Source organism: Triturus cristatus, chromosome 7, assembly GCF_964204655.1.
Source record: "Triturus cristatus chromosome 7, aTriCri1.1, whole genome shotgun sequence".
NCBI classification, from domain to species: domain Eukaryota; kingdom Metazoa; phylum Chordata; class Amphibia; order Caudata; family Salamandridae; genus Triturus; species Triturus cristatus.
The window spans coordinates 1,823,502,136-1,823,527,545 of NC_140590.1; the positions used below are offsets into that span (position 1 = coordinate 1,823,502,136).

Sequence of the window (25,410 nt, forward strand, 5' to 3'; positions counted from 1 at the left end):
CTTTGCTCCACACGGGGGGCATTTCTTGAATGGCGTCCTTTCCATGAGCCGTAGGCCTTACGGCGCGGATAGGCCCAGCGGCCCGCGTCGACGACTGGAATCGGGCCGATGAAAGTCGCGTTGAAGTTATGGATGTTGTAAGTGAATCCGAAAAGTTTATGGAGATTTTGAGCGTCGAAACATGTTGAAAAGAAAGTTTCGAACCGGGGCGCAAAAGTTGCCTCCGACCCAATGGCGGAAAAAACACAATCTAAGGATGGAGCCGATGCCCATGCGCACTATCGTCCAAGGGAGGAGTCACCTATCTCGTGACTACAAAGACTTGTTCCAGAGAACAACAACAAGGTGCAAGCATCCAAGCCCAACACCAGATGGCGATCTAATGCTAGTGTGTGATCTGCAGCTCGTATGCCTCGAACACTGTGTAAATGTCTGTATCAGTCTTTCAGTTGGTGTATACGCGGCTGCATAGGTTGGTGAGTAGCTACATGAGTGTCTATATGGGCAATTGATTGGTTGTCTAAGTATCTGTATGGGTGCCTGAGTGTCTGTGTGGGTGGGTGGGGGGTGGGTGACTCTGTGCATAGATGTGTGAGTGGGTAATTCACTGTGTGAGTGGGTAATTCACTGGGTGTATGGGTTCAAGAGTGCATCTGTGAAGGACTGTATAGGTGGGTGAGTGTATGTATGGGTGTGTTTGTGAGTGAATGGATGTCTCAGTAGTACATGTGTGAGTAACTACATATGTGAAAGGCAGTATATGTGAGTGTTGGAGTATATAAATCACTATAAATGAGAGTGAGTGATTGTGAGAGTGGCTGTATGGATGAGTGTGTGGTTGTATCATTGATTGTATAAGAGAGTAAGTATGTGTTAGTATCCTTATGAATAAGTGAGGTGGTGTGTACATAACTGTATAGGTGAGTAATTGGGAGTGTGATTGATTCTTTGCATGATTGACTAGGTGTGTGAGTAACTCTATGGATGAGTGGCGGTGTGTGAGTGTTTGTATGGGTGAATGAATGCATATGAAAGTGCTGCATGTATGAATGACTGTATGGGTGAATGAGTGAATGTGTGTTTAGGAATCAGTGAGTGGGTATGTAGTAACTGGTATCGGTGTGTCTGTCTTTTCGAAAATTGTAGTCTGTATTTTAGAGTGGGTGTATCAAAGGTTATATTAGACTGTGAGGAGGTGCATCAGATTATCACGTGGATGATGTCCTCAGTGATGTCATTTGAGATGTCATCAGTGATGTCACTGACCATGTCATGAATTATGTAATATGTGACGTCATCAGCAGTGCATTGCGGGGGCGCGAATTATAGTTACTATGGTTTTTTCAGTGGATTTCAATGATTTTTAACTGCTAATTTCTAACTATGCCTACAGGGGTAGGACATGAGCAGAAAGAGGAAAAAAGGCACAGAAAGAAGCAAGAGAAATGCAGAAAGAGGCAACAGAAGTCCAGAAAGACGAAGAAAAGTACAGAAAGAAGCAAGAGTTATACAGAAAGAACCAAAAGAGTTGCAGGAAGAGGCCTTGTTGTAAAGTCATCTGGTGCCCCCAACTTTTGCTGACTGGTACTGGTGGTAACTGACTGACTAACCAGGCCCGGAGCTAGTGCTATGCTCAAAGACACTTAGAATACGTGAAAACACCTACATACACTAGGGTACACTATGGGTTGGGGTACCCCTGTGATTGGCACGACCTACCCTGTAAGTCCCTAGTACATAATTGGGCAGGGGGATTACCTCTAACTCAAAGGTGCACAAAGAGGCAAGAGAAGTACAGAAAGAAGCAACAGAGGTGCCGAAAGAGGCAAGAGAGGTGCAGAAAGAACCAAGTGAAGTGCAGAAAGAGGCAAGAGAGGTGCAGAAAGAGGCAAGAAAGGTGCAGAAAGAGGCAGGAGGGTGCAGAAAGAGGCAGGATGGGTGCAGAAAGGAAGAGAAGTGCAGAAAGAGGCAAGAAAATTGCTGCAAGAAGCAACACAGCTGTAGGAAGAAGCAAGAGAAGTACAGAAGGAGGCAAGTGAGGTGCAGAAAGAAGTAAGAGCAGTGCAGAAAGAACCAACAGAGGTGCAAAAAGGGGTGCAGAAAAGGGTAGGAGAGGTGCACAAAGAGGCAAGAGAGGTACAGAAAGAGGCAGGAGGGGTGAAGAAAGAAGTGCAGAAAGAAGCAGCAGAGATGCTGAAAGAGGCACAAACAGTGCAGAAAGAGCAAAAGAAGTGCAGAAAAAAGCAACCGAGGTACAGAAAAAGGCAAGAGAGGTGCAGAAACAGACAGTAAAGGTGCAGAAAGAGGGAACAGGTGTACAGAAAGAAGCAATAGGGGGGCAGAAAAAGACAAGAGGGGTGCAAAAAGATGCAAGAGAACTGCAGAATGAATCAACAGAGGTGTGGAAGGAGGCACGAGAGGTACAGAAAGATGAAAGAGAAGTAAAGAAAGAAGCAAAAGAGGTGCTGAAAGAGGCACGATGGGTGCAGAAAGAGGCAAGAGAAGTGCAGAAAGAAGCAACAGAGGTGCCGAAAGAGGCAAGAGAGGTGCAGAAAGAGGGAAGAGAGGTATAGAAAGAGGCAAGAGAGTTGCACAGATGGAAGGGGGTGCAGAAAGAGGCAGGAGGGGTGCAGAAAGAAGCAACAGATGTGCTGAAAGAGGCAAGAGAGGTGCAGAAAGAAGAAAGTGAAGTGCAGAAAGAGGCAACAGTGGTGCAGAAAGACGCAAGAGAGGTGCAGAAAGAAGAAAGTGAAGTGCAGAAAGAGGCAACAGAGGTGCGGAAAGACGCAAGAGAGATGCAGAAACAAGCAAGAGACGTGCAGAAAGAAGCAAGAGAATTGCTGAAAGAAGCAACAGAGGTTTCGAAATAACCAAGAGAAGTGCAAAAAGAGGCAAGTGAGGTGCAGAAAGAAGCAAGAGCAGTGCAGAAAGAACCAACAGAGGAGCAAAAAGAGGCAAGAGAGGTACAGAAAGAGGCAGGAGGGGTGCAGAAAGAAGGAAGAGAACTGCAGAAAGAGGCAAGAGAATTGCTGAAAGAAGCAACAGAGGTGTAGAAAGAAGCAAGAGAAGTGCAGAAAGAGGCAAGTAAGGTGCAGAAAGAAGCAACAGCAGTGCAGAAAGAACCAACAGAATTGTAGAAAGAGGCAACAAAGTTGCACAAAGAGGGGATAGGGGTGCACAAAGAGGCAAGAGAGGTACAGAAAGAGGAAGCAAGGGTGCAGAAAGAAGAAAGAGAAGTGCAGAAAGAAGTAACAGTGGTGCTGAAAGAGGCGCAAAGGGTGCAGAAAGAGCAAGAGAAGTGCAGAAAGAGGCAACAGAGGTACAGAAAGAGGCTAGAGAGATGCAGAAACAGGCAGGAAAGGTGCAGAAAGAGGCAACATGGGTGCAGAAACAGGCAAGACAGGTGCAGAAAGAGGCAAGAGATCTGCAGAAAAAAGCAACACAGGTGCTGAGAGAGGCAAAAGTGGTGCAGAAAGAGGGAAGAGAGGTGTAGAAAAAGGCATGAGAGTAGCACAAAGAGGGAAGAAGGGTGAAAAAAGAAGCAAATGAAGTGCAGAATGAAGCAAAAGAGGTGCAGAAAAAACCAACAGAGGTGGAAAAAGAGGCAAGAGGGGAACAGAAAGGGGTAGGATTGGTGCCCAAAGAGACAAGAGGGGTAGGGGTACAGAAAGAGACAGGCTGGGTGCTGAAAGAGAACGAGAACTGCAGCAAGAAGCAATAAAGGTGCTGAAAGATGCACGAAGGGTGCAGAAAGAGAAGACAGGTGAAAAAAGAAGGAACAGAGGTACAGAAAGAGGCAAGAGTGGTTCAGAAAGAGGAAAGAGAGGTGTAGAAGAAGGCAAGAGAGTTGCACAAAGAGACAGGAGGGGTGCAGAAAGAAGGACGAGAAGTGCAGAAAGAGGCAAGAGAATTGCTGAAAGAAGCAACAGAGCTGTTTGTAAGAAGCAAGAGAAGTGCAGAAGGAGGCAAGTGACGTGCAGAAAGAAGCTAGAGCAGCACAGAAAGAACCAACAGAGGTGTAAAAAGAGGCAAGAGAGGTACAGAAAAAGGTAAGAGAGGTGCACAAAGAGGCAAGAGAGGCACAGAAAGAGGCAGGAGGGGTGAAGAAAAAGAAAAGAGCAGAAAGAAGCAACAGAGGTGCTGAAAGAGGCGCAAACAGTGCAGAGAGAGCAAGAGAAGTGCAGAAAAAAGCAACGGAGGTACAGAAAGAGGCAAGAGAGGTGCAGAAACATGCAGTAAAGGTGCAGAAAGAGGAAACAAGGGTACAGAAAGAGGCAAGAGGAGTGCAGAAAGAGGCAAGAGGGGTGCAGAAAGAAGCAAGAGCAGTGCAGAAAGAAGCAACAGATGTTCAAAAAGAGGCAAGAGAACTGTAGAATGAACCAACAGAGGTGCATAAGGAGGGACGAGGGGTGCAGAACGAAGGAAGAGAAGTGAAGAAAGAAGCAAAAAAGGTGCTGAAAGAGGCACGAAGGGTGCAGAAACAGGCAGAAAAGGTGCAGAAAGAGGGAACAGGGGTGCAGAAAAGGCAAGACAGGTGCAGAAAAAGTAAAGAGGGTTGCCGAAAGAGGCAAGAGATCTGTAGAAAAGCAATAGAGGTGCTAAAAGAGGCAAATGTGGTGCAGAATGAGGGAAGAGAGGTGTAGAAAGAGGCAAGAGAGTTGTACAAAGAGGGAAGAAGGGTGCAGAAAGAGGCAGGAGGGGTGCAGAAAGAGGCAGGAGGGGTACAGAAAGAAGCAAATGAAGTGCAGAATGAAGCAAAAGAGGTGGAAAAAGAGGCAAGAGGGGTGCAAAAAGGGGTAAGAGAGGTACACAAAGAGGCAAGAGGGGTACAGCAAGATGCAGGAGGGTTGCAGAAAGATGACGAGAACTGCCGAAAGAAGCAACAGAGGTGCTGAAAGAGGCACAAAGGGTGCAGAAAGAGACAAGTCAGTTGAAGAAAGAAGGAACAGAGGTACAGAAAGAGGCAAGAGTGGTGCAGAAAGAGGAAAGATGTGTAGAAAGAGGCAAGAGAGTTGCACAAAGAGGGAAGAGGGGTGCAGAAACAGGCAAAAGGGGTTCAGAAAGAAGCAAGTGAGGTGCACAAAGAGGCAAGAGAGGTGCAGAAAGAAGAAAGAGAGTTACAGAGGCAAGTGAAGTGCAGAAGGCAAGAGAACTGCAGAACGAGGCAATAGAGGTGCAGCAAGAGGCAAGTGAGGTGCAGAAAGAAGGAAGAGGAGTAGAGAGAGAGGCAAGTGGGGTGCAGAAAGAAACAAAAGAAGTGCAGAAAGAAGGAACAGATGTTCAGAAAGAGGCAAAAAGGGTGCAGGAACACATAAGAGGGGTACAGAAATAGGCAGGAGTGGTACAGAAAGAGGGAAGAAGGGTGTGGAAAGAGGCAACAGACATGCAGAAAGAGGGAAACATGCAGAAAGAGGGAAGAGAGGGAAGAGAGGTGCAGAAAGAAGTAGAGATTTGCAGAAAGAGGCAAGAGAAGTGCAGAAAAAAGAAAGAAATGTGCAGAAAGAAGCAACAGAAATGCAGAAAGAGGCAAGAGAGGCACAGAATGAAGCAAGAGTGGCTTGTACACCATTAGTACCAATTTTACACCCACATTTAGCAATTAGTAGCAGCTGACCATTCTAGGTTTGCAAAGGGTCTTCCACCACGCTGTAACACTTGTCGCTGCATTTTTGGTAACGTTTGAGATGTTTGAGCTAGAAACAAGGCTTTTTTGCAGATTAGGGAGCAGTTGATGAATTATGTGGCTAATGTGGAAAATGTATATTTGTGCGAAAGTCTGTGCAGCTAAACAGTTGCATAATTCCAGTGGCCCTGCTCATACCTCCTACTAGGTCCAGAAGTGCTACTCAGTGATTCATTCTTTTTTTGTCTCATTGAGTGCATAGTTGAGCTTTCTATGGAAAGGAGAAAGACTAAACTTGACGTTACCACTCCACAACACAGACTACCATACCACATAATTACTCTCCATAACACATAATCCCACTATACATAATTCCTATAAAATAAATACAACATTTTTTCTATCCACATAATTTCACTGCACAATTTACCACATAATTCCACTACACACAATGTACATCCACTCGACTAAGAAAATCATTAAAAAAATTACATTTACAACGCCAATAGTTCTAACTCTTGCAAATGCGAAACCTAAATTATTGCAAACAATTCTTTAACTAGTAGTAGCGTTTGCAGAGTGGTGGGGAAAGGGTGCTGGGCCTCCGACCAGCGCTCAGACATTTTACTGCATAGGGCTTACAGGAGGTACCAGGAGGGCTTCTTGGCCCCCAAAGTCCCTCAGGAGTAAAGTGGACTTTATCTCCAACCAGTACTCTGCCAGGAGGCATGTTTGCAGAGTGGTGGAGAAAGGGGGGCATGGATTCCGAAGACGTCTTAGCAATCCCACTGTGTGGGACTTACTGGAGGTAACAAAAGGGGTAGATAGCCCCCAAGGGCATCCTTGGGGGCCAACTACTTCTCCTATTACCTCTAGTAAGTCCCACACAGAAGATTGCAAAGTTGTCATAGCAGGCCATGCCCCCTTTCCCCACCACTCTGCAAACGCTCCTCCTGGCGCGTTCTAAGTTGGGGGATTAAGTCCCCTTGAATACTGAGGGTCCCTGGGAGCCAACTAGTCCACCTGTTACCTCCAATAAGCCCCATAGAGCTGGAATTCTGAGTGTGCTCAAAGGCCACACACCCTTTTTACACGACTGCAAACATGACTTGTGGCGCACTGCTGCTCGGGCGATTAACTCCACTTGTGTCCTGAGGTCCTCAGTACAAAGGAGGACCTCATCAACCCACTGGCAGTGCACCAAGAGGCGCATTTGCAGAGTGGTGTAAAAAGGGGCATGGTCTCGGACCACTCTCTGCAATCCATCTGTGTGGCTCATACTAGAGGTACCTGGTGGGTTAGTTGGTCCCCAGGGACCCTCAGTATTCAAGGGGACTTAATTCCCCAACTTAGAACGAGCCAGGGGGTGCGTTTGCATAGTGTTGCAGGAAGGGGGCGTGGCCTCCGGCGAGATGTCGGTTTATTAAAAAATATATATTTTTAGAAGGGGAGCTGTGTTCCCCCCCTTCTTTTAGTATTTTTGGGGCCCTGGGGACCCCATCCCCCAAAGCCTGACCTTTAAAAAAAAAAAAAAAACGGGAAGGGGCCCCCCTTCATGAGGCCAATTTCGGCTCCGGGGACCCCATCCCCCGTGGCATGGCCTCCTTTCTATATATATTTACAGGGAAGGAGGGCCGCATGGCCCCCCTCCCCCGGAGCCTGGCCATTCTTTTTTTTTAAGATAAGGGAGGGGGGCCTCTTGGCCACCCTCCCGGGCCACTCCTGGCCCCGGGGACCCCATGCCATGGGCCGGCCCTTTGCGTTGGGGACCGTGGGGGGAACCCCAATGCCCCCACAGTCCCGCTGGCTCCCTGCCTCCTGTGGGAGCCGGCATTGCTTTTGAGCAAGGGGAGCCGATGACATGTAGCTCCCCTTGCTCAAAAGCAATCCTGCTTTGCTTCGTTGAAGCGAGAGCAGGTTTTCCTGAGGAGTTTGCTATGATAGGGCAGGTTTTCCTGAGCAGTTTGCTTTGATAGGTCGGGAGCTGTGCTTCCGTCCTGCCACAGCAAACAGCAATGTCCTGGGGGTGGGCACCCGGGACATAGCAGGAGCCGGCCCGGGGGTGGTGGTCCCCAGGGCCTTCAAGGGCTCCTGTAGGGGGGCCACGCGGCCCCTCTCCCACCATTTACAAAGCCCAGGGGAGGTGGTGGTCCCCGGGGCCGTTTGTCTGCAACGAACCCCCGCATTCATATAATTAATCCTTAGGGAGGTGGCGGTCCCCGGGGATTGGATGGCCTGTGAGGCCCCTGTATATAATTAAACAGTGCCCCAGGGAGGTGGTGATCCCTGGGGCAGGAGCTTCCCACACATTTATAAAGCAAAGCCCCAAGGAGATGACGGCACGCGGGGAGTGCAGGGGGCCATGCACCCTGCATATAATTAAAGAAAGCCCCAGGGAGGTGGTGGTCCCTGGGGCTGCAGGGGCCCCCCTCAAATTAATTTGGCATTGCCCCCGGGACCTGAGCGGGGTTAGGGTGTTTCTACCCTGCCCCAGTTTCTTCATTTTTCCCTTTTTTCCACCTTGGGGGTAGGGAGTAGTTGCAGGGGGAGGCTATCTAGAGCTCCTTGTGATCTAGAACTGTTTCCGGAAGAGCAGACAGCATGATTCCAAGAAGGGCAGCCACCTAGTTGTGTGTTTCTGTTCAGCAGGCCTTGAGAAGTGGACCTGAGAAGCTGTTGCCTAACTAAATCTCTTGGCCCTGTCTGTCATTGAGTAACTGGAGTGATCTATGTTCTATGTTCGGGTATATGTTCTGCTTAACACTGGCCAGGGAAGGGACGAGCTATGACTGTCACAAGCACAACTCATCCCCTGAGAGTAAACAGCCTTTACAATGAAGCCAGAACCCTGCATGCCTTAATCACGCATGCTGAACCACGCAGGCAACACTAGCACGCAGGTTTTTACAAGGAATATGCCTTTATCACACATGCCTTTACAACGAATTTCGTTGCCCATGAACACCTTCATTAGACATCCCTTGGTGGAGGGTAGAAAGGCTTTCGAAGCCAACTAGATCGCTAGGAGCTTAAGCAAGTTGATGTGGAGTCCGGATTTCACTGGATTTCACTGGAATCCAGAGGCCTTTAATCTCTACCTCTCCCAGATGGCTGCCTCATCCCAAGAGTGAGGCAAGTACTGTCAGATCTGGTTGGGGAAGATGCCTGCCGCTGACCCAATTGCGGTTTGTTAGCCACCACTGTATATCTTTTTCAGTGCCCTCCGAGATCTGGACCATGTTGAAGAGATTCCCTTGATGCTGCACCCACTGGAATTTTAGGTCACACTGCAGAGCCTGCATAAGCCAGCGGGAATGCATCACAACCAGGATGCAGAAGGCTATGAGGCCAAGCAGCCTCATAGTCAATCTCACCAAAATCCAAGATAGAGGCTGAAACATCGATATCATAGCCTGAATATTCTTAACTCTCCGCTCAAGAGGATAAGTCCGAAACTGCACTGTGTCCAGAACAGCTCCGATGAAAGGGACTATCTGAGAAGGGATCAAGTGTGACTTTGACACATTGATAGTGAGCCCGAGCGAGTGCAGGAGGTCCGTCGTAGTCTGGAGGTGGGAGACGTCCACCTGGGAGGACACCGCCTTCAGCAGCCATTTGTCGAGATACGGAAGACTGGCACCCCTGATGTCCGTAGATGATCTGCAACAGCTGCCATCACCTTGGTAAACAATGGTGGGGCGCTGGTAAAGTCAAAAGGGAGCACAGCAGATTGAAAGTGCTTGTAGCCCACCGTGAACTGCAGATAAGTTCTGACAGGGATGTGTAAGTATGCGTCCTGCAAGTCCAACTCTACCATCCAGTCTCCCAGGTTCAGGGCAGAAAGAACTTGAGTGAGCATGAGCAGTTTGAGTTTCTCCATTTTCAGAAAGATATTGAGAGGGTGCAAGCCTAGGATAGGATAAAGGTCCCTGTGTTTTGGTCACTAGAAAGTAGCGAGAATAACAACCAGCACCTACTTCTGATGTCAGCACCCTCCCCATGGGTCACCTGGCCAAGAGAGCGTACACTTCCTGGCGGAGTAATGAGATGTGGTCCTCCATCTGCAACTCAAGTGTGGGTGACATGGGTGGAGGTTTAGTCACACAGGGGAGGAAATAGCCCCTTTGGATAATTTGGAGAACTTGGCAGGGGATGTTATTGACCTCTAGTGGTGCAGTTCATAGCGTATCTTGCCTCCCACTGGGTGACCATACTGGTTGGAAGGCAAACTAAAGGGACTTGAAGGCTGTGGCTGCTGGGGGGGTGGGGTGGTTTGGCCCTACCTCTGGCTACCTCACCCACCAGGCATGTGGGTGACACGTCCTCGGACATGTAAGGACTGAGAAGTCTTTCGACCGTGGTGGCTAGGCAGTTGGATATGGGCTGGAATATACTTCCATGGCCATGAAATGAACGGAGGGCGGACATTGGTTGGCAAGGGGCAATAGAAAGGACCAAGCACCTGGCTGTGGCCCTTCTGTGCTCGAAGCACTCCAGCACTGAGTCTGCCTTGTCTCTGAAGAGACAGGAGTCATCAAGGGGGGTGTCCATGAGTTAGGCTTCGTTATCCCCAGAGAAGTTAATTGTCCTCAGCCAGGCTTGGTGCCATAAATCCACCAAAGATAAAACTGCTCTGCCTAGTGAGTTGGCGGTATCCAGCCCACAGGGTATGGCAAACTTAGCTGTATCTCTCCCATCAGAAATAGCTTGGGATTGTATGGCTTGGGCCTCCTATGAGACCATAAGCAGCAACACCACAACCAAGTCCTAGAGCGAGTGGAAGTATCAGCCCAAAAGGCATGCAGTGTTCACTGACTGCAGTGCCAGGCTGTCAGAAGAGAACATCTTCTTACCCAATGTATCCTGTTTCTTGGGTTGCTTGTGTGGGGGGGGGGGGGGGGGGTGAGAAAGTGCCCTCTTTCTTGCATGGTATGCCCCCACTTTTTGCTGAATTGCTGATGTGCTTTGACTGGGTGTGCCCTGGGCTCCAGCTAATCAGGTACCCAGGGCCTGTGTTTCTTTTCTAAAACTGCATTAAAGCCTAAAACCCAATTGGCATCTCTGGCCACATGTCAGCCCCTGGTAAATGTTACCCTAGGTACCCAGGGCATTGTGACCAGAGAAGGCCCCTAAGGGCTGCAACACTTATTGTGCCACCCTTAGAGGCCCTGTACCCTGACACACACACACTGCCTTTGCAGGCTGAGTGTCTGGGTGAGGAACAAAACAAAGAGTCGACATGGCACACATCCTTGTGTGCCATGCCCACAAACCACTGCCCTGCAATACATCAGTCACCCCTCTAGCTGGGTGCCCTATGCCAGTGGTGAAGGTACAGGTGCACGAGCCCTGTACCCCTACAGTACCCAAGTTAATTCTTGGGCCCTGTAAGTGCAGTGTTGCCATTAAGAGTATATGGTGCTGGGAGATTGTCATTACCAACTCCACAGCACCATAATGGCTACACAGAAGACTGAGATGTTTGGTATCAAACTTCTCAGCACGTTAAACCCGCACTGATGCCAGTGTGGGATTTAATTTAAAATGCACGACAGAGGGCATCTTAGAGATGCCCCCTGAAACTCGACCAACTCCCAGTGACCCGACTGAGTAGCCGTGCAGGCTGCCACCACCAGACATGTTTCTGGACTCCTGGGTCGAGAGCCTGCTGCTCTCGTGGGCCTGAAACAATGCACATCCTGGGACGAGGTGCCAAGCCTCCTCCCCAGGATGGGCAGGATTCACGAAGGAGAAGCTTCAAAGGCATGCCGCCTTTGTGAGCTTCTCCAGACCATTTGCTGCTTTCAGCAACTGGACCCCACTGGTTCTACCCCCCACTTTGGGCGGGAGAACCGCCGGGAAAAACAAGTGAGGAAGAGAGGTGTGCCCACCTTTGCCAACTCCACCCCTAAGGTGGGGAAGGCGAGGTGAAGCACAACCTCGAGTCCCCTCCATCTTGAGAATGGGGTGACCCAGCCAACCAGAGATAGGCTCCTGCCCCCCTTCCACTGGAGAGTGGCAGAAAAGGGGGTGTACACCCCCAGGGAAGGGACCCATTGGTCCCTGCCCTTGTCCTACCTGTAACGCCCCTACATTTAGTATTTAAGGGCACCCTGAACCTTCCTTCCTCAGATCCCGATTCCAAAACTACAAGAAGAACAAGAAGAAAGAAGACCTGCCGTGCAGCTGCTAACACAAGGACGACACCAACTGACTTGGCCCCAGCCCTACCGGCCTGTCGATCCTTGAACCTGCTCCTCCTAAACCCCGGCGTCTCCAGTGATCAGCAACCTCACAAACCCCGGAGAAACTGGTTGCCTTGCTCATCTAAGGACTGGGACTCCCACGAGCAGTGGTTCTGCTTAAACAACAGTAACTTCGGGCTCCGGCCTGGAATCGCGAAACCTGCACACTCAGCACCCGCCGAGCCAGAGTGGACAAAGACCACGAGGACGTCCCCCCGGCGAATGAGACCCAGAATCCAGCACCCAAGGACTCACCTCGGCTCTCCTGACGACGCCTGCAGCCTCAACATCAGAGACCCCCCCAACCGCGACCAGCTGAGGGTAAGAATTCCCGATGCCTAAAGACATCCCTGCTACCGGCGCCCCACGGCCCCGAATCCAGGATCCAGCCCTGAGTAAGAAAAACATTCGTAAAATGATTTTTTTGCAATTTACTTAAAATTCCCATTGAGCTCAATGTTATAGAGTTGTCTGATACTGCGTTGCCCATTGCAACGCCTGTACATTATTGCATTCAAAAGATTACTGTTCGTTAAAAGTATTCAACTACAGCATCTTATTTTGAGAAAGTATTTTTATTCCAATTTGTGGTTCTAAAATAAAACAACAGTATATTTTTTTATACAAAACAATTGGCCTAGAGTTCAGTTCTTGAGTGTGTGACTTCATTTGCTGACTGAGTGTGTACATCAAATGCTTTACACTGTCCTATGATACTGCCTTACTGTTCGACCAAGCTACCACTTTAGAGAGTAAGGTTATATCTACCTTTAGCCTCTGCCAAACCTCTGGGGACTCTTGAACTCTATACACACTCTACCTTACTTTGGTGCAGTATATATAGAGCCAGTTTCTTACAGGGGGCAGTAGCAGAAAATGCACCAGGATTTTGTTTGGTACTGAAGGCTTGGACCACCAAGCTCTCCGGGGTGGAGTATGTTGAGAGGAAACTGGGATCCCCGGGGGCAGGGCTCTGCAGGCAGGCAATCGATCCATTCACAGAAACTCCTGTGCAGAGCTTGGACCAGGCCTGAATAGGATTTCCTTGAATGCTCCGTTGAACAGGAGAAGTGGTTCAGATGTAGGGACTCCTTATTGTAGCACCTCAGTCAAGACATTCATCTTGACAGCCACAATGGGCAGCTGAAGGTCTAAGACCTCAGCCACCCTCATCACCACCATAGCAAATTAGGCTCCTTTCTCTGTAGCCATGATAGAAGGAGAAGCCAAGCCAGTCTTCCCCCAGTCAGCGCCGGAATCAGCTTCGGGCGATGACCATCTGGCTCCATATTGGAGTCGGGGCTGAGTATAGAGTCTGTACTGGTGGTGCCAGGGACATCTGCAGTGGAGCTAGTGCTGTGGAAGGCTGGAGTGGCCAGACCGGTGACTGTCCAGATCCATGTATGGATCCAAGGGGCCCGACTGGTAGTAGTGGCAAACATGTCGGTGGAATACCAGTAGGGACCCTTCTCGAACCTGCTGGACCTGAAGGTGCTCCAGCAGGGACAGACCACCCAAATATGAGGTGCATGGCTAAAATTCACGAAGTTGGGTGGGGGTCGCTCTAGCTCCAGGAAACTCAGGGAGGTGCGGAAAAGGCCCAGGAGCACGCTCAACCGACAGATGACTTTGACAGAGGGGGCAAAGAAGGAGACCTCTTTTACTTCTTGCTCTTCTTCCAATTGTGGGAGTTACCCGAACACATGGACGACGTCCACTCTGACGAAAAGCGATTAGAGTGGCTCCGCAAACATTCCCAGGACCTTCCTCTCGACTGGGATTGAGACCGTTGAGGCATTGGACATTGAACAGCAAGGCCTTGGGGTGCATGGCACGAAAATTGATGCAGGCACTAAAGGCAGATGAGGTGTGGATCCGTCACCATGTGCCAGTGACAGGCACGACAGGTCTTGAAAACAGCTTTCCTTGTGGACATCCCTGCCACACTAGGTGACAAAGTCAGAAAAATCTTAGACAAAAAGGGTCAAAAAAAGGTCAGTCAAAAAGTGACTAGGAGTATCTGTTCTCTGGATCCGCACTGACAGGCACAGAATGAAACAAACGAATATATAGGAACTGCGCACCTCACTTCCGGCGTGGATGATGCAGACAATGCCACGGTGAGCCGAACATTGCCACCTACCGTCGCGTAGGGGTATTGCTCATAAAAATCTCCGGATCCAGTCTGATGCCTTGGCATAAGTCTAAGGTAAGGAATCTGCGGTTAGATGTCTCTATCAGATAAGTACTTTATTATTATTCACACAGCTAATAAAATTACAGGCACAACTCACATTAGGCAATTCATACAGGTGATAATGGTAGTAGTACCAATTGTAGTTACTGGGTATAGGGGTAATAGGCTAGGGCTCATCATTACCTGCCAGTGTCAAGGTCAGCAGGGGCACACCACAATGGGCTTATGTATCCAATGTGATCCACTGAGAAGAGAGGTTGGTCTCTGTTCTGACACTGCATTGGGAGTGGAGTCAGAAATGCCAATGGCAGTTCCAGTAAAGAGGAAGCCGCACCGTTATCACTGTGATCGTGGTCTTGAGTTCTTCCTTGGGGCCAGTGACAACTCACCACTCAAACAAGCTAGGTGTTCACGCATAGTTTCAGTGGTGACAAACTCCTGAAAGTGCAGCACCTGTATGTTTTTTCCTTTTGTTCCAAACACTATGGAGGTCAACTTTGTCTAGTACTTTTTGGCATTATCTGTTGCTTGTCAGAACTCATCCCAATGAGTTCCCTCCCTTCCGCTCTATGTAGAGGAACAATTGCCTCGGCACAGCAGGACAGATGTCACCAATTTAACCAGGCTCCTTGTCAGCCTGTGTCAAGATCTCCAGTAAAGTCTCGATAATAGCTGGCAAATTACCTAAACCTAAATCCCCACTTATCGCCATAGGAGACGTCTGGACTCCCAAGGTCTGGGCATGGAGAAGGCGACAGATTATAGTGACAGGCTGTGGGCAACATCAGGATCTCAGTTGTTGATTTTATACTAAGTTTATGATATGATCAGGATGAGAATGTTAACTTGTTACAAATGGTGCTACTTGATCCACATTCTACTCCATCAAGATCGCTGAAAGGAATTTATGGCAAATGCTGCACCCTCCAGACAACGGAACATTCTGGAAAATCTTGGTGGCTATCTAGATGGCAATAGACAGACGGAGACGAGCCACGCCGGAGGAGCTCCACTCGTGGAGTAAGTGTGACAATCGGGGGTCTCTCCTTGCCCACTGCCAGTTCCAATTCGAAATAGGGGTAAACTCGTAATACCACTACTTGCTAGAGGATTTTCCTCATCACAGAAGTAACTGGTTTTAAAACACTCTCATATCTCAATTGGAGGAGAGGGTCTCGAAACACTGGGACAGGTAGAGTCTTGATGAAGGCCAGCGTGACCCTACACTTGGATCATTCACTTACGGCGAAACATGTTGACCAACTGGCAGTAGAGGAGGGGTGTTGGGAGCACATAATATCTCCCAATCACCACCATACTTCACATTTTTAACCCTGGCCGGAGGGTCCAGGAATAAAGTCTTAGGCACACCGACACTTCTGAGCTAGTTTTAATTCACACCACACTGCACCTTCACTACCCTTGTTCCCAGCCAATGTGATATTGTTTCTCTTTCTGTGTTGTATTGTCTTCCCCCACCCTATTGCTCCACCCTGTGCGTGGCTACGCCGGGGTGTATTGTAAGCAGCCCTATGATGAAGCATGTCACACATGTGTGTGAGAGAGAGCAGTATTAACATACACAGCATGTACCTCCACAAACTATAAACAGAGTTTTTATTACTCCCTACTCCTTCTGATGTACTGAATTGTGACGGGGGTTCGGGGTAGGGGAGTCCATACCCTCACCCCTTCTTTGTGTGAATTTAAGAGGTATAAAAGGCCAAACCCACTCAACCAGGCCTTGCCAATTAGTGCTCGTGAGGAGAAGAGCTGCCTTCCCAACTTTGCTAAGAACTTACTTGATTTACAGACCTGGCGTAGAGCCAGAGGCCCACCGAAGACAGACAGAGTTGAGGCAAAGCTCTACCACACAAGTCGGACACGTCCCTATTTCTTCCCACTTTCCATTGGTGTTCTTTTGGAACAGAGTAGGGGTGGGCAGAGAACTTCGCTCCACCAGCGGAGTGGAGTTAGCAAGCCACACCCGCCCCCTGGCCCGGTCCCTGCTTCTGAACGCAGCCAGACCGGTGGGAGCCTCCCTGGGCCCTGATGGACCCCCGTCCCCAGCGCCCGGACCCTCCGATGGTTTCCAGGACCGGGTGGGGCTCCCGCACCATGGGGCTAGCTGGACGGAGCTTGAGCCCCAGGCCCAGCTTCCAAACCCTAACTAGGCCAGGGAGAGCCTCCCCAGGACCCGGTGGACCCCCATCCCCAGCGCCCGGACCCTCGGCTGGCTTGCAGGATGGGGGCTTCCGCAACCCGGAGACCACCGGACAGAGCCTGAGCCCCGGGCCCGGTCCCAGCTTACGTACCCTAGCCAGGCTGGGGAGAGCCTCCATGGGCCCTGATGGACCCCCGTACCCAGCGCCCGGAACCTCCAATGGCTTGCAGGACAGGCGGGGGGGGGCTCCCGCAACCAGGGGGCCGCCGGACAGAGCTCGAGCCCCAGGCCCGGTCCCAGCTTCCGAACCCTAGCCATGCAGGGGAGAGCCTCCCTGGGCCCTGATGAACCTCCCCGTCCCTAGCACCCAGACCCTCCGATGGCTTGCAGGATCAGGGGGCTCCCACACCCCGGGGCCCGCCGGATGGAGGTCAAGCCCCGGGCCTGATCCCAGCTTCTGAACACTAGCCAGGCCGGGGGAGAGCCTCCCCAGGCCCCGGTGGATCCCTGTCCCGAGCGCTCGGACCCTCGGCTGGAACCAAGGAGGGTTAAGCCCAGGTCACATCATATCCCTGCCGGCCTGACCGGGGAGCCCATTTTTCTCGCCTATTAGGGGCTTACAGAACCCTAGGGAAGGACAAAAGTTGGAGTTACACCGGCCGGCCATCTGGTCACAGGGCCCGCAGGGCCATCTGGTCGCCTGGACCGCAGTGCCATCTGGTTGCACAGCCAGGCGACCAGAGAGCCCGGGAAGATCCAGCGCCTAGAAGGCCTGAGACAGCCGGACCCAGTCACCCTTGCAGTCTGACTACAGACTGCAAGGGGTGGTCCCAGCCCAGGGAGGCACTGCCATTCGGTCCCCCCCCCGCAGGGGTCGTGCTGGGTGAGCATGGTTTCTGTCTCGGGAGGTTACTACTGCTGTGGCCCTCCCAGAGAGAGCGGCCCCTGTCCCCCAGTCAGTTGGGTCCTCCCCTGGCAGAGGAAGACCCGCCGAGGCCCTATCCTCACCCAAGTGACCCATGCGGCCATGGATAGCTCTGCAAGCCAGGGACCACAAGGGCAGGGTCGGGCCCTGTGCCTAGCGTGTGCTCGCAGGAGGCGGCCGAGGGCTTCGGGCTAGCGCCATCCGTCATTTGGGCTGCTACACCATTAATGATCCTTCCGCAGGTTCACCTACGGAAACCTTGTTACGACTTTTACTTCCTCTAGATAGTCAAGTTTGATCGTCTTATTGGCGCTCCGCCAGGGCTGTTGCCGACCCTGGCGGGGCCGATCCGAGGACCTCACTAAACCATTCAATTGGTAGTAGCGACGGGCGGTGTGTACAAAGGGCAGGGACTTAATCAATGCGAGCTTATGACCCGCACTTACTGGGAAATCCTCGTTCATGGGACATAATTGCAATCCCCAATCCCTATCACGAACGGGGTTCAGCAGGTTACCTGCACCTGTCCGTGAAGGGTAGACACACGCTGATTCGTTCAGTGTAGCGTGCGTGCAGCCCCGGACATCTAAGGGCATCACAGACCTGTTATTGCTCGATCTTGTGTGGCTGAACGCCACTTACCCCTCTAAGAAGGTGGACGCCGACTGATGAGGGTCGCGTAATTAGTTAGCATGGAGGAGTCTCGTTCATTATCGGAATTAACCAGACAAATCGCTCTACCAACTAAGAACAGCCATGCACTACCACCCACAGAATCGAGAAAGAGCTATAAATCTGTCAATCCTTTCCATATCCGGGTCGGGTGAGGTTTCCTGTGTGGAGTCAAATTAAGCCGCAGGCTTATGGTCGGAACTACAACGGTATCTGATTGTCTTCGAACCTTCGACTTTCATTCTTTTTTTTTTTTTTTTTTTTTTTAAAAAACCTTTATTCGTGCATCTTAAAAGAACAAATACGGGCCTACAACCGTCAGGCCGGCCACGATACAATGAAGCACTGATACCCACATTACATCCCCCGTGCGTCAACAGTCAGGATTAACAACAAGTTATGGGTCACATACTGGAGATATCTTTGACACCCGGGGAAGGAGAGGTGAAGGTTAATTTTAAGTTTTTGAGATAATTTTATCAAGAAAAAAGTCAATGAAGGATAGGAACAAAGGAGATTCGAGTCCGCAAGGTAGCCTCACCACACGGGAGAGCAGCAACATCAGTAAGAACAACAAGTGAAGTAAAAACTCAAACAGTGAGGCGGTGCAGAAATATAACAGGATAGTCACATGAGCAAGTACGCACCCCTCCGGAGCCGCCCCCACTCGATCCACCCCACACCCGGACCCCGAATCGAAGAAAGTAGAGCGCAGAGACATAAGAAAAAAGGCCCATAGAACTAATTAAGAACAGAGTATTACCCCCCCACCCTACACCAATGCGGAGGCTACGGCCTACCCCCCCCCCCCAGCATAGTGCCTGTCGCCCAATGAACCCGAAATATAGAGAAGAAAGAAAGTAGGAATAGAGTAAAGAAAGTAAGAAAACAGAAAAGAAGGTGGGGAGGAGCCCACGGGACACCAGAGCGCCCCAAACCATCAGCCAATCATGGCCCCCACACACTGAGAGCCCACTACGCCAAAAAACGGCATGCGAAGATACCATGGCACCACAGTGTAAGCGAAGGGATACAAGTCGCGACGAGTGCGCGCATAACATACATACAGTTCCAGTCCCAGGCCAGCCCGTCCATAAACCATGGCAATAGAAGTCAGTCTAGCCCTGGCCCGATCGCGGGCTTGGGATTAAACCAGCCCCTGCATGAAGGCCCCGTGTCCCGAGCAGACAAAGACAAGATGGCCGCTTGTGAAAGGATGGTGAAGTAGGATCACGAAATGGCCGCCGCCCATCGATTAAGGTCCCTCTTTGCACCACATAAAATCCAAACCTGGCAAGTAAGGTACAGGAGTTCCACAAAAGGTAAGCAGTGGGCCACCGCGGACGGTTCCTCGAAGCCGTTAGGTATCGCTCAACAGGATAGTCCAGTGGACGCGGTGAGGCAGGCAACAATGAAGCAGGCAGCCATGACCAGGGGGACAAAGCATCCGCAGTTGAGGTGTAGAGCGGTGTACCCTGGGCGCCGGGAGCGCCAGGTGAAGGCACCAGTGTAGCACAGTCACACACCGCCGTTGCGTCCCCGCAAGCGGACAAAAGCACCGGGAGACCCACGCCCTGTAGATGACACACAGTGCGCTCACGACCCGCAGCCGACAGTATGGGGTCAAACCGCTCACTCAGCGCCTGCAGGCCAGCGCACATCTGTAGTTGGAAGTCCCGCAGGGCAGCCAGAACGGAGCCGCATGTAAGCGGAGGCTGGGCCCCCACAGCGGCAGCAATCCGGGACGGCACCGTGGAGCTGGTGTCCGGAAGAGGGAGGGCGAAGTGGGCAGCGGGCGAGACCGGAGTATCGCCCCCCAGCCGCAAGCAGGCACTCAACGCCATGTTTTGCCGCTATACGGTGCAATGGCCAGGGGGGGGGGGTCGTGGCAAGGAGTCAATTCCCCTCAGGTCTACGCCGCAACGGGAAAGGCCGACAGTCGCTTCTCTTCTCGCAGGCTCCCTCCGCCGCTGGCTAGGCAATAGGTGAAGGGGGCAGCAGCCTCCCACAGCGCGGTCCTCAGAGCGGGGCAGGGGACCCGCCGCACCGGGGCCCACCCCACAGCTCCAGCCCGTCCGGCACAGGGTGCAGAAGGTGTCCGGCCGTCCCTCTCCGGGTTCATCCGGCAACGATCCGTGGTGCGAGGTGAGATCGGGACCGCGGGGCTCAGGTTAGCACTAGCTGGTCCGGCAACTGCGGAGCCTCCAGGGGGCCAGCAAAGGCCGTAATGGCGCAGGGTTTCAGTGCAGAGGACAAAAGCACCCAGAACTCGGGCATCCGGGCGGGCTGAGACTCCGGGAAAGCGGCAGCGCGGTCAGCGCGTCTTCGCACACGTTGCACCTCGAAAATCGGCGAGGATGGGCATCAGGATAGTAGTCCGAGGCCACGGACCGACGGAGCCGGGCACTCAAGCGTCTGCTCCGGTCGCCATCTTGGCTCCTCCCCGACTTTCATTCTTGATTAATTAAAACATTCTTGGCAAATGCTTTTGCTTTGGTTTGTCTTGCGCCGGTCCAAGAATTTCACCTCTAGCTGCACAATACGAATGCCCCCGGCAGTTCCTCCTAATCATGACCCCAGCTCCATCCCAAGATCCAAATACGAGCTTTTTAACTGCAGCAACTTTAATATACGCTATTGGAGCTGGAATTACCACGGCTGCTGGCACCAGACTTACCCTACGTGGGATCCTCATTAAAGGATTTAAAGTGTACTCATTCCAAATACAAGGCCTCGAAAGAGTCCTGTACTGTTATTTTTCGTCACTACGAGTCAGAAGTGGGTAATCTAAGCGCCTGCTGCCGTCCTTGGATGTGGTAGGCGTTTCTCAGGAATCGAACCCCGATTCCACGTTATCCGTGGTCCCCATGGTAGGCACAGAAAGTACCATCGAAAGTTGATTGGGCAGACATCCGAATGTATTGTCGCCGTCACAGGGACGTGTGATCGGCCCGAGGTTATCTAGAGTCACCAAAGCGGCCAGGCGAGCCCAGATTGGTCTTGGTCTGATAAATGCACGCATCCCGGGAGGTCAGCGCTCGTCGGCTTGTATTAGCTCTAGAATTACCACAGTTATCCAAGTAACAGATGGAGCGATCAAAGGAGCCATAACTGATTTAATGAGCCATTCGCAGTTTCACTGTGCTGGCCGTGTGTACTTACACTTGCATGGTTTCATCTTTGAGATAAGCATATGCTACTGGCGGGATCAACCAGGTAGCCGTACCTGCTGACGGGGTGGGTTCGGCAGCCGTGTGCCCGTCTCCCCGACTGGCAACCTTTGCACACCCCTCCCTCTCGGGAGCCTGCTAGGGACAGGAGCCCTCCCGCCTGGGCGGGAGGGCCCACTGGAGGGATGGAGAGGTACGGTCGCACGGGCACCGGAGGGCCCAGCCGTCTTCCCCGGAAGGCAGAGGAAGGCCGAGGCGCAGCCTGATCAAGACGCAGGGGGGCTGAAGCCTGGCGGTGGCGGCACCCCTCGGATCGGTTGTACCGAGCTGCTGCAGAAATGTGCTTGGCGGAGAGGGGTGACGGTGTGGCGCACAGAAGCTTACAGACCTGTCGTGCGGCAGTGTCCGAGGGCCTAGCACCAACCGACCCCTTCCGCTCGAGTCGGACCACTGCGGGGCACGAGCTGCCGGGGCCACTAGGCCTTCGCTCTGCTGGGTAGGGTGAAGAGCCTCCCACCAAGCTGCAGGCCCTCGAGTCGGACGGTTCATGCGGGGAGGAAGCTCTTTGCTTAAAACAACAGCCGAGGCTGGCCAACCAGTCCATCCCTAAATGGACTGATAGTGCCCAATCGATCAGTGTAAGGCCGGGGCCTCCCCTGGCAGGCCGCCGTGTACAGGGGGATGCCGGCTTCATGTCCCTGCCTGCTCCCGGGCCGAGCAGGCTCAGAGGAAAGGCCCATCAGGAAGGGGCTGAGAGGCAGGCGCGGACCTGGGCCCCGGGGAGCCCCAGTGGGCGGGCCCGGGTCCTGCCTTCCCCTGTCACAGAACCGCCAGACCTCACGGGTCCCACGGAACCCCGTCCCGGGTTCTTGGCATAGCGGCAGGCTGGGGGATGGGGCTCAGGGCTGGAGCTCCCGACCCAGGGCCCGACGGGGCCCCTGAACCCAGCCAGGGCTCCCGGCCCCAGAGGTGCAGGGGAAGCCTCACCGGGACCCCGTCCTGGATACCCTACCACGTGACAGGCCCAAGGACAGAGCCCGGGGTGGGGAGGCCGCCATGCCAAGAGCCCTCAGGGGCCCCCGACGAAGCTCCTGAACCCAGCCAAGTGAGAGGGGCTCCCCGGGCACGACAGAACCCCGTCTCGAGCCTTTGGCAAAGCGGCAGGCCAAGGGACAGGGCCCTGAGCTGGAGCACCCGACCTAGGGCCCGGCGGGGCCCCTGGACCCAGACTGGGCTCCTGGGCCAAGAGGTGCAGGGGAAGTCTCCCCGGGCCCGCGGGTCCACGTCCCTGGCACCCTGCCACGCGGCAGGCCCAAGGACGGAGCCCGGGGGGGGGGCATCCTCCCCATGGCTCTCAGGGGCCCTGGATGGAGCTTCTGAACCCAGCCATGCGAGGGGGCCTCCACGGGCACGACGGAATCTCATTTCGGGCCCTTGGCATAGTGGCAGGCTGGGGTCGGGGCCCAGGGGTCGAGCTCCTGACCTGGGGCAGGTGGGGCCCCTGGACCCAGCCAGAGCCCCCAGGCGCAGGGGAAGCCTCCCCGCGCCTGCGGGACCTCGTCCTGGGCACCCTGCCACGCAACAGGACCAAGGACTGAGCCCGGGGTGGGGTGGCGGCCCTCCCTGTGGCCCTGAGAGGCCCCGGCTGGAGCTCCTGAACCAAGCCAAGCAGGGGGAGGCATCCCCAGCACAACGAAACACCGCCTTGGGCCTTTGGCAGAGCAGTAAGGCCAGATGATGGGGCGCATTGACTGGAGCACCGACCCAAGGCCCGGCGAGGCCCCTGGACCCAGCCAGGGCTCCCCGAGCCAGTGGGACCCCATCTCGGGCACCCTGTGACGCGGAAGGACGGTGCCCGGGGCAGGGAGGCTGCCCTCCCTGGAGCCCCTGAAGCTCCTGAACCAAGCCAAGCAGGTGGAGGCTCCCCCCGCACTATGGAACCCCATCTTGGGCCTTTGGCAGAGCGGTAGGCCGGGAGACGGGGCCCAGGGCTAGCGCACCCAACCAGGGCCCCTGGACATAGCCGGGGCTCCTGGGCCCAGAGGCACAGGGGCAGCCTCCCCAGGCCCACAGGACCCGGGGCTGGGGGGGGGGAGTGTCCTGGCCCATCCGGCTGCCGGCTGAGGACCGCTAGGCCGAGAGGGGTTCCGGAGTACCCTGTCCCTAGTAATCCGGAGGAAGGGTACCCCCCTTTCTGGTAACCTATGCGCACGGCGAGACTTAGGAGACCCTTGGCGCGGACACGCCCGACCTCCTGGTGCCCTGGCTGGGATTGGGGAGACAAATGAGCCCTCATCTGGACTTCCAGGGCAGCCCGGCCATCTGGACGCCCCATTGGAAAGCATTGCGCGTGACCAAATGGCCGAGGGGAAAGGCGCATGACCAGATGGCCGGGCCTGAAGGACGCCCATCTGTACAAACCCTGAGGCTTCGCGAGAGGGCTCCCCCCTGCCCTTTGGAGGGCTCTACTTCCCGGGGGCTCTGAGACCCCAGGCTGAGCCGCAGGCACTGGGAGGCCCGCAGGACCTCGCGGGCCGGACGCCCAAGGGAGGACCGGCCGGGGCACGATGGAGCTCGTCCCGGGCACTTTGCCATGCGTAGGGCCAGAGAAGGGAGCCCCGGATGGTGGGGAGATGTTGTCCGGGCATAGCCCATCTGGTCACCGGCTGAGAACCGCCAGCCCGAGAGGAGTTCCGGCATACCCTGCCCCATGTAATCTGGAGGAAAGCTGCCCTTCTTTCTGGTAACCAGTGCGGACCGAGTAACAGAGGGGACCCAGGGCACCCGACCTCCTGGAGCCCTTGCTGGGATCGGGGAGGCGGACGAACAATCATCGGAACTTCCAGGCCGGCCCGGGTATCTGGTCACCCCATTGGAAAGCATTGCATGTAACCATATGGCCGAGGGGAAAGGCACAACCAGATGGCCGGGCCCGAAGGACGCCAATCTGCCCGCCCCGGGCCTTCACCGGAGGGCAACTTGCCATTTAGAGGGCTTGGGGGCTCTTCACCAGGGACCCTTGTCCTGGGCAGATGGATCCTTGGCAGGCCGCAGGACAGGGGCTTCCACACCCCAGGCCCTGCCCGAAACCCAGGCCCTGGGTCCAAGCCGGGTCACTGCTTCTCAACCCAGCCAGGCCATGGAGATCTGGGAGTCTGACCAGGCACAAGGGACCCCCGTCCCGGGCACAAGGACCCTCGGCTGCCGGCAGCACCTGGGCTCCTGTTCCACAGATTTTTTCTAAAACTCCGTGGAACTCCGCATAGTGGCGCTACGCCAACTCTGCTCACCCCTAGAATAGAGCACCCACAAGCATCCATCATAGGTAACGCTGTTGGGCACAGTCGACAATCCGTCTGTGTGTCGCTTCTGCTGAGTCAGTGGACAACATGCTAGTGCACCTGTTACCTCTACTGGTTGAAACCTGTCTTAATAGGAACCTAGCATATTGCCAAGCCCAGGTTACTACCAGGCCAGTGCAATGGACACCAGCAGGGTGTTAAACACTATTTTGGAAACAACTACAGCCTTGGAATTAGAGGTCTAAGTCTCCAGACAGGAGAACCAAGAATTGAGAAAAGATGTGGGTACTGTGCATAGAGAAGTAGAAAATCTGTCACAAAAGGGGAATGTAGAACCTGGTAGAGGGGTTATGCTAAAAGCCTGGATCTAACCTCTTTCGCTTCCTGTGTCGGGGAATTCAACTACCCCTTCACCAATTTCAGGATTCTCTTCTACCCCCACGGGGGTGCTGCTACTTTATTTTACTCTGCACACTCCCCTGTGTAACTCTTAGCTCTGATTCACGTGGTTCAGCCACCACAAAAAACATTAGCCGCCCACAAAAGATTCCCAATCTTTATCAACTAATGTATGTAAACCAACCGTGTTTCCCAATAGGCAAACCAAGACAGCCTTTGATTTGACTTATTTGGGAAGGAAAGCTGCCATCAAGAAGCCAGCAGACACAGTAGACAACTAGGTGAGGGCATCCGTGCTCCCTCCATACACTACAATAAGATCTTGCAACCACTTGCAGAAAGTAAGGCGCAGGCACTTATTTGCATGCTCACCTGATACCAATTTTCTCAGGCTGCCATCAGAGCGCTCTAAAGGGGTCACAGAGTCCAGGGGCACTGCTGAAAGAAAAGATATGGTTGGGGATGAACAGTAAAATGTGTCAGAGAGGAACGTAGCATACTACAGAACAGTTATGTAAAACAAGTAATGTGCAGTGAGCAGGGTGACAGTACCGTGTGTTGTTATAGTCTAGTGTGCAAGCTATCCAGGAACTGCCCGAAACTTAAAATGTGACATAACACCACAAGGAAGGTGACTGGGATCGCAGTGTGAGGAAGGAGGGATCACCTAATTTGGATTTTAAGGAAGAGTAGTGGCAGTTCTTAATTGCTTT

The 25,410-nt window shown here is 53.1% G+C and overlaps 1 protein-coding gene and 1 pseudogene across 27 annotated transcripts in view; both read right to left on the reverse strand.

The window, feature by feature from the left end:
* LOC146813293 (uncharacterized) overlaps positions 1-25,410 on the reverse strand; it is a 455,769-nt gene that overhangs the window by 57,096 nt on the left and 373,263 nt on the right. For 23 of the 27 annotated variants that reach the window (XM_085620134.1, XM_085620133.1, XM_085620117.1 and 20 more), the window contains one exon: positions 25,070-25,135. The exons of 2 other annotated variants lie outside the window; for them this stretch is intronic. In XM_085620134.1, the coding sequence (XP_085476260.1) occupies positions 25,070-25,135 (66 nt within the window). The remainder of the gene's footprint in view (positions 1-25,069; positions 25,136-25,410) is intronic. 2 more of the 27 variants (XM_085620119.1, XM_085620114.1) reach the window with 1 other exon arrangement.
* LOC146813294 (18S ribosomal RNA) lies at positions 17,380-21,045 on the reverse strand (annotated as a pseudogene).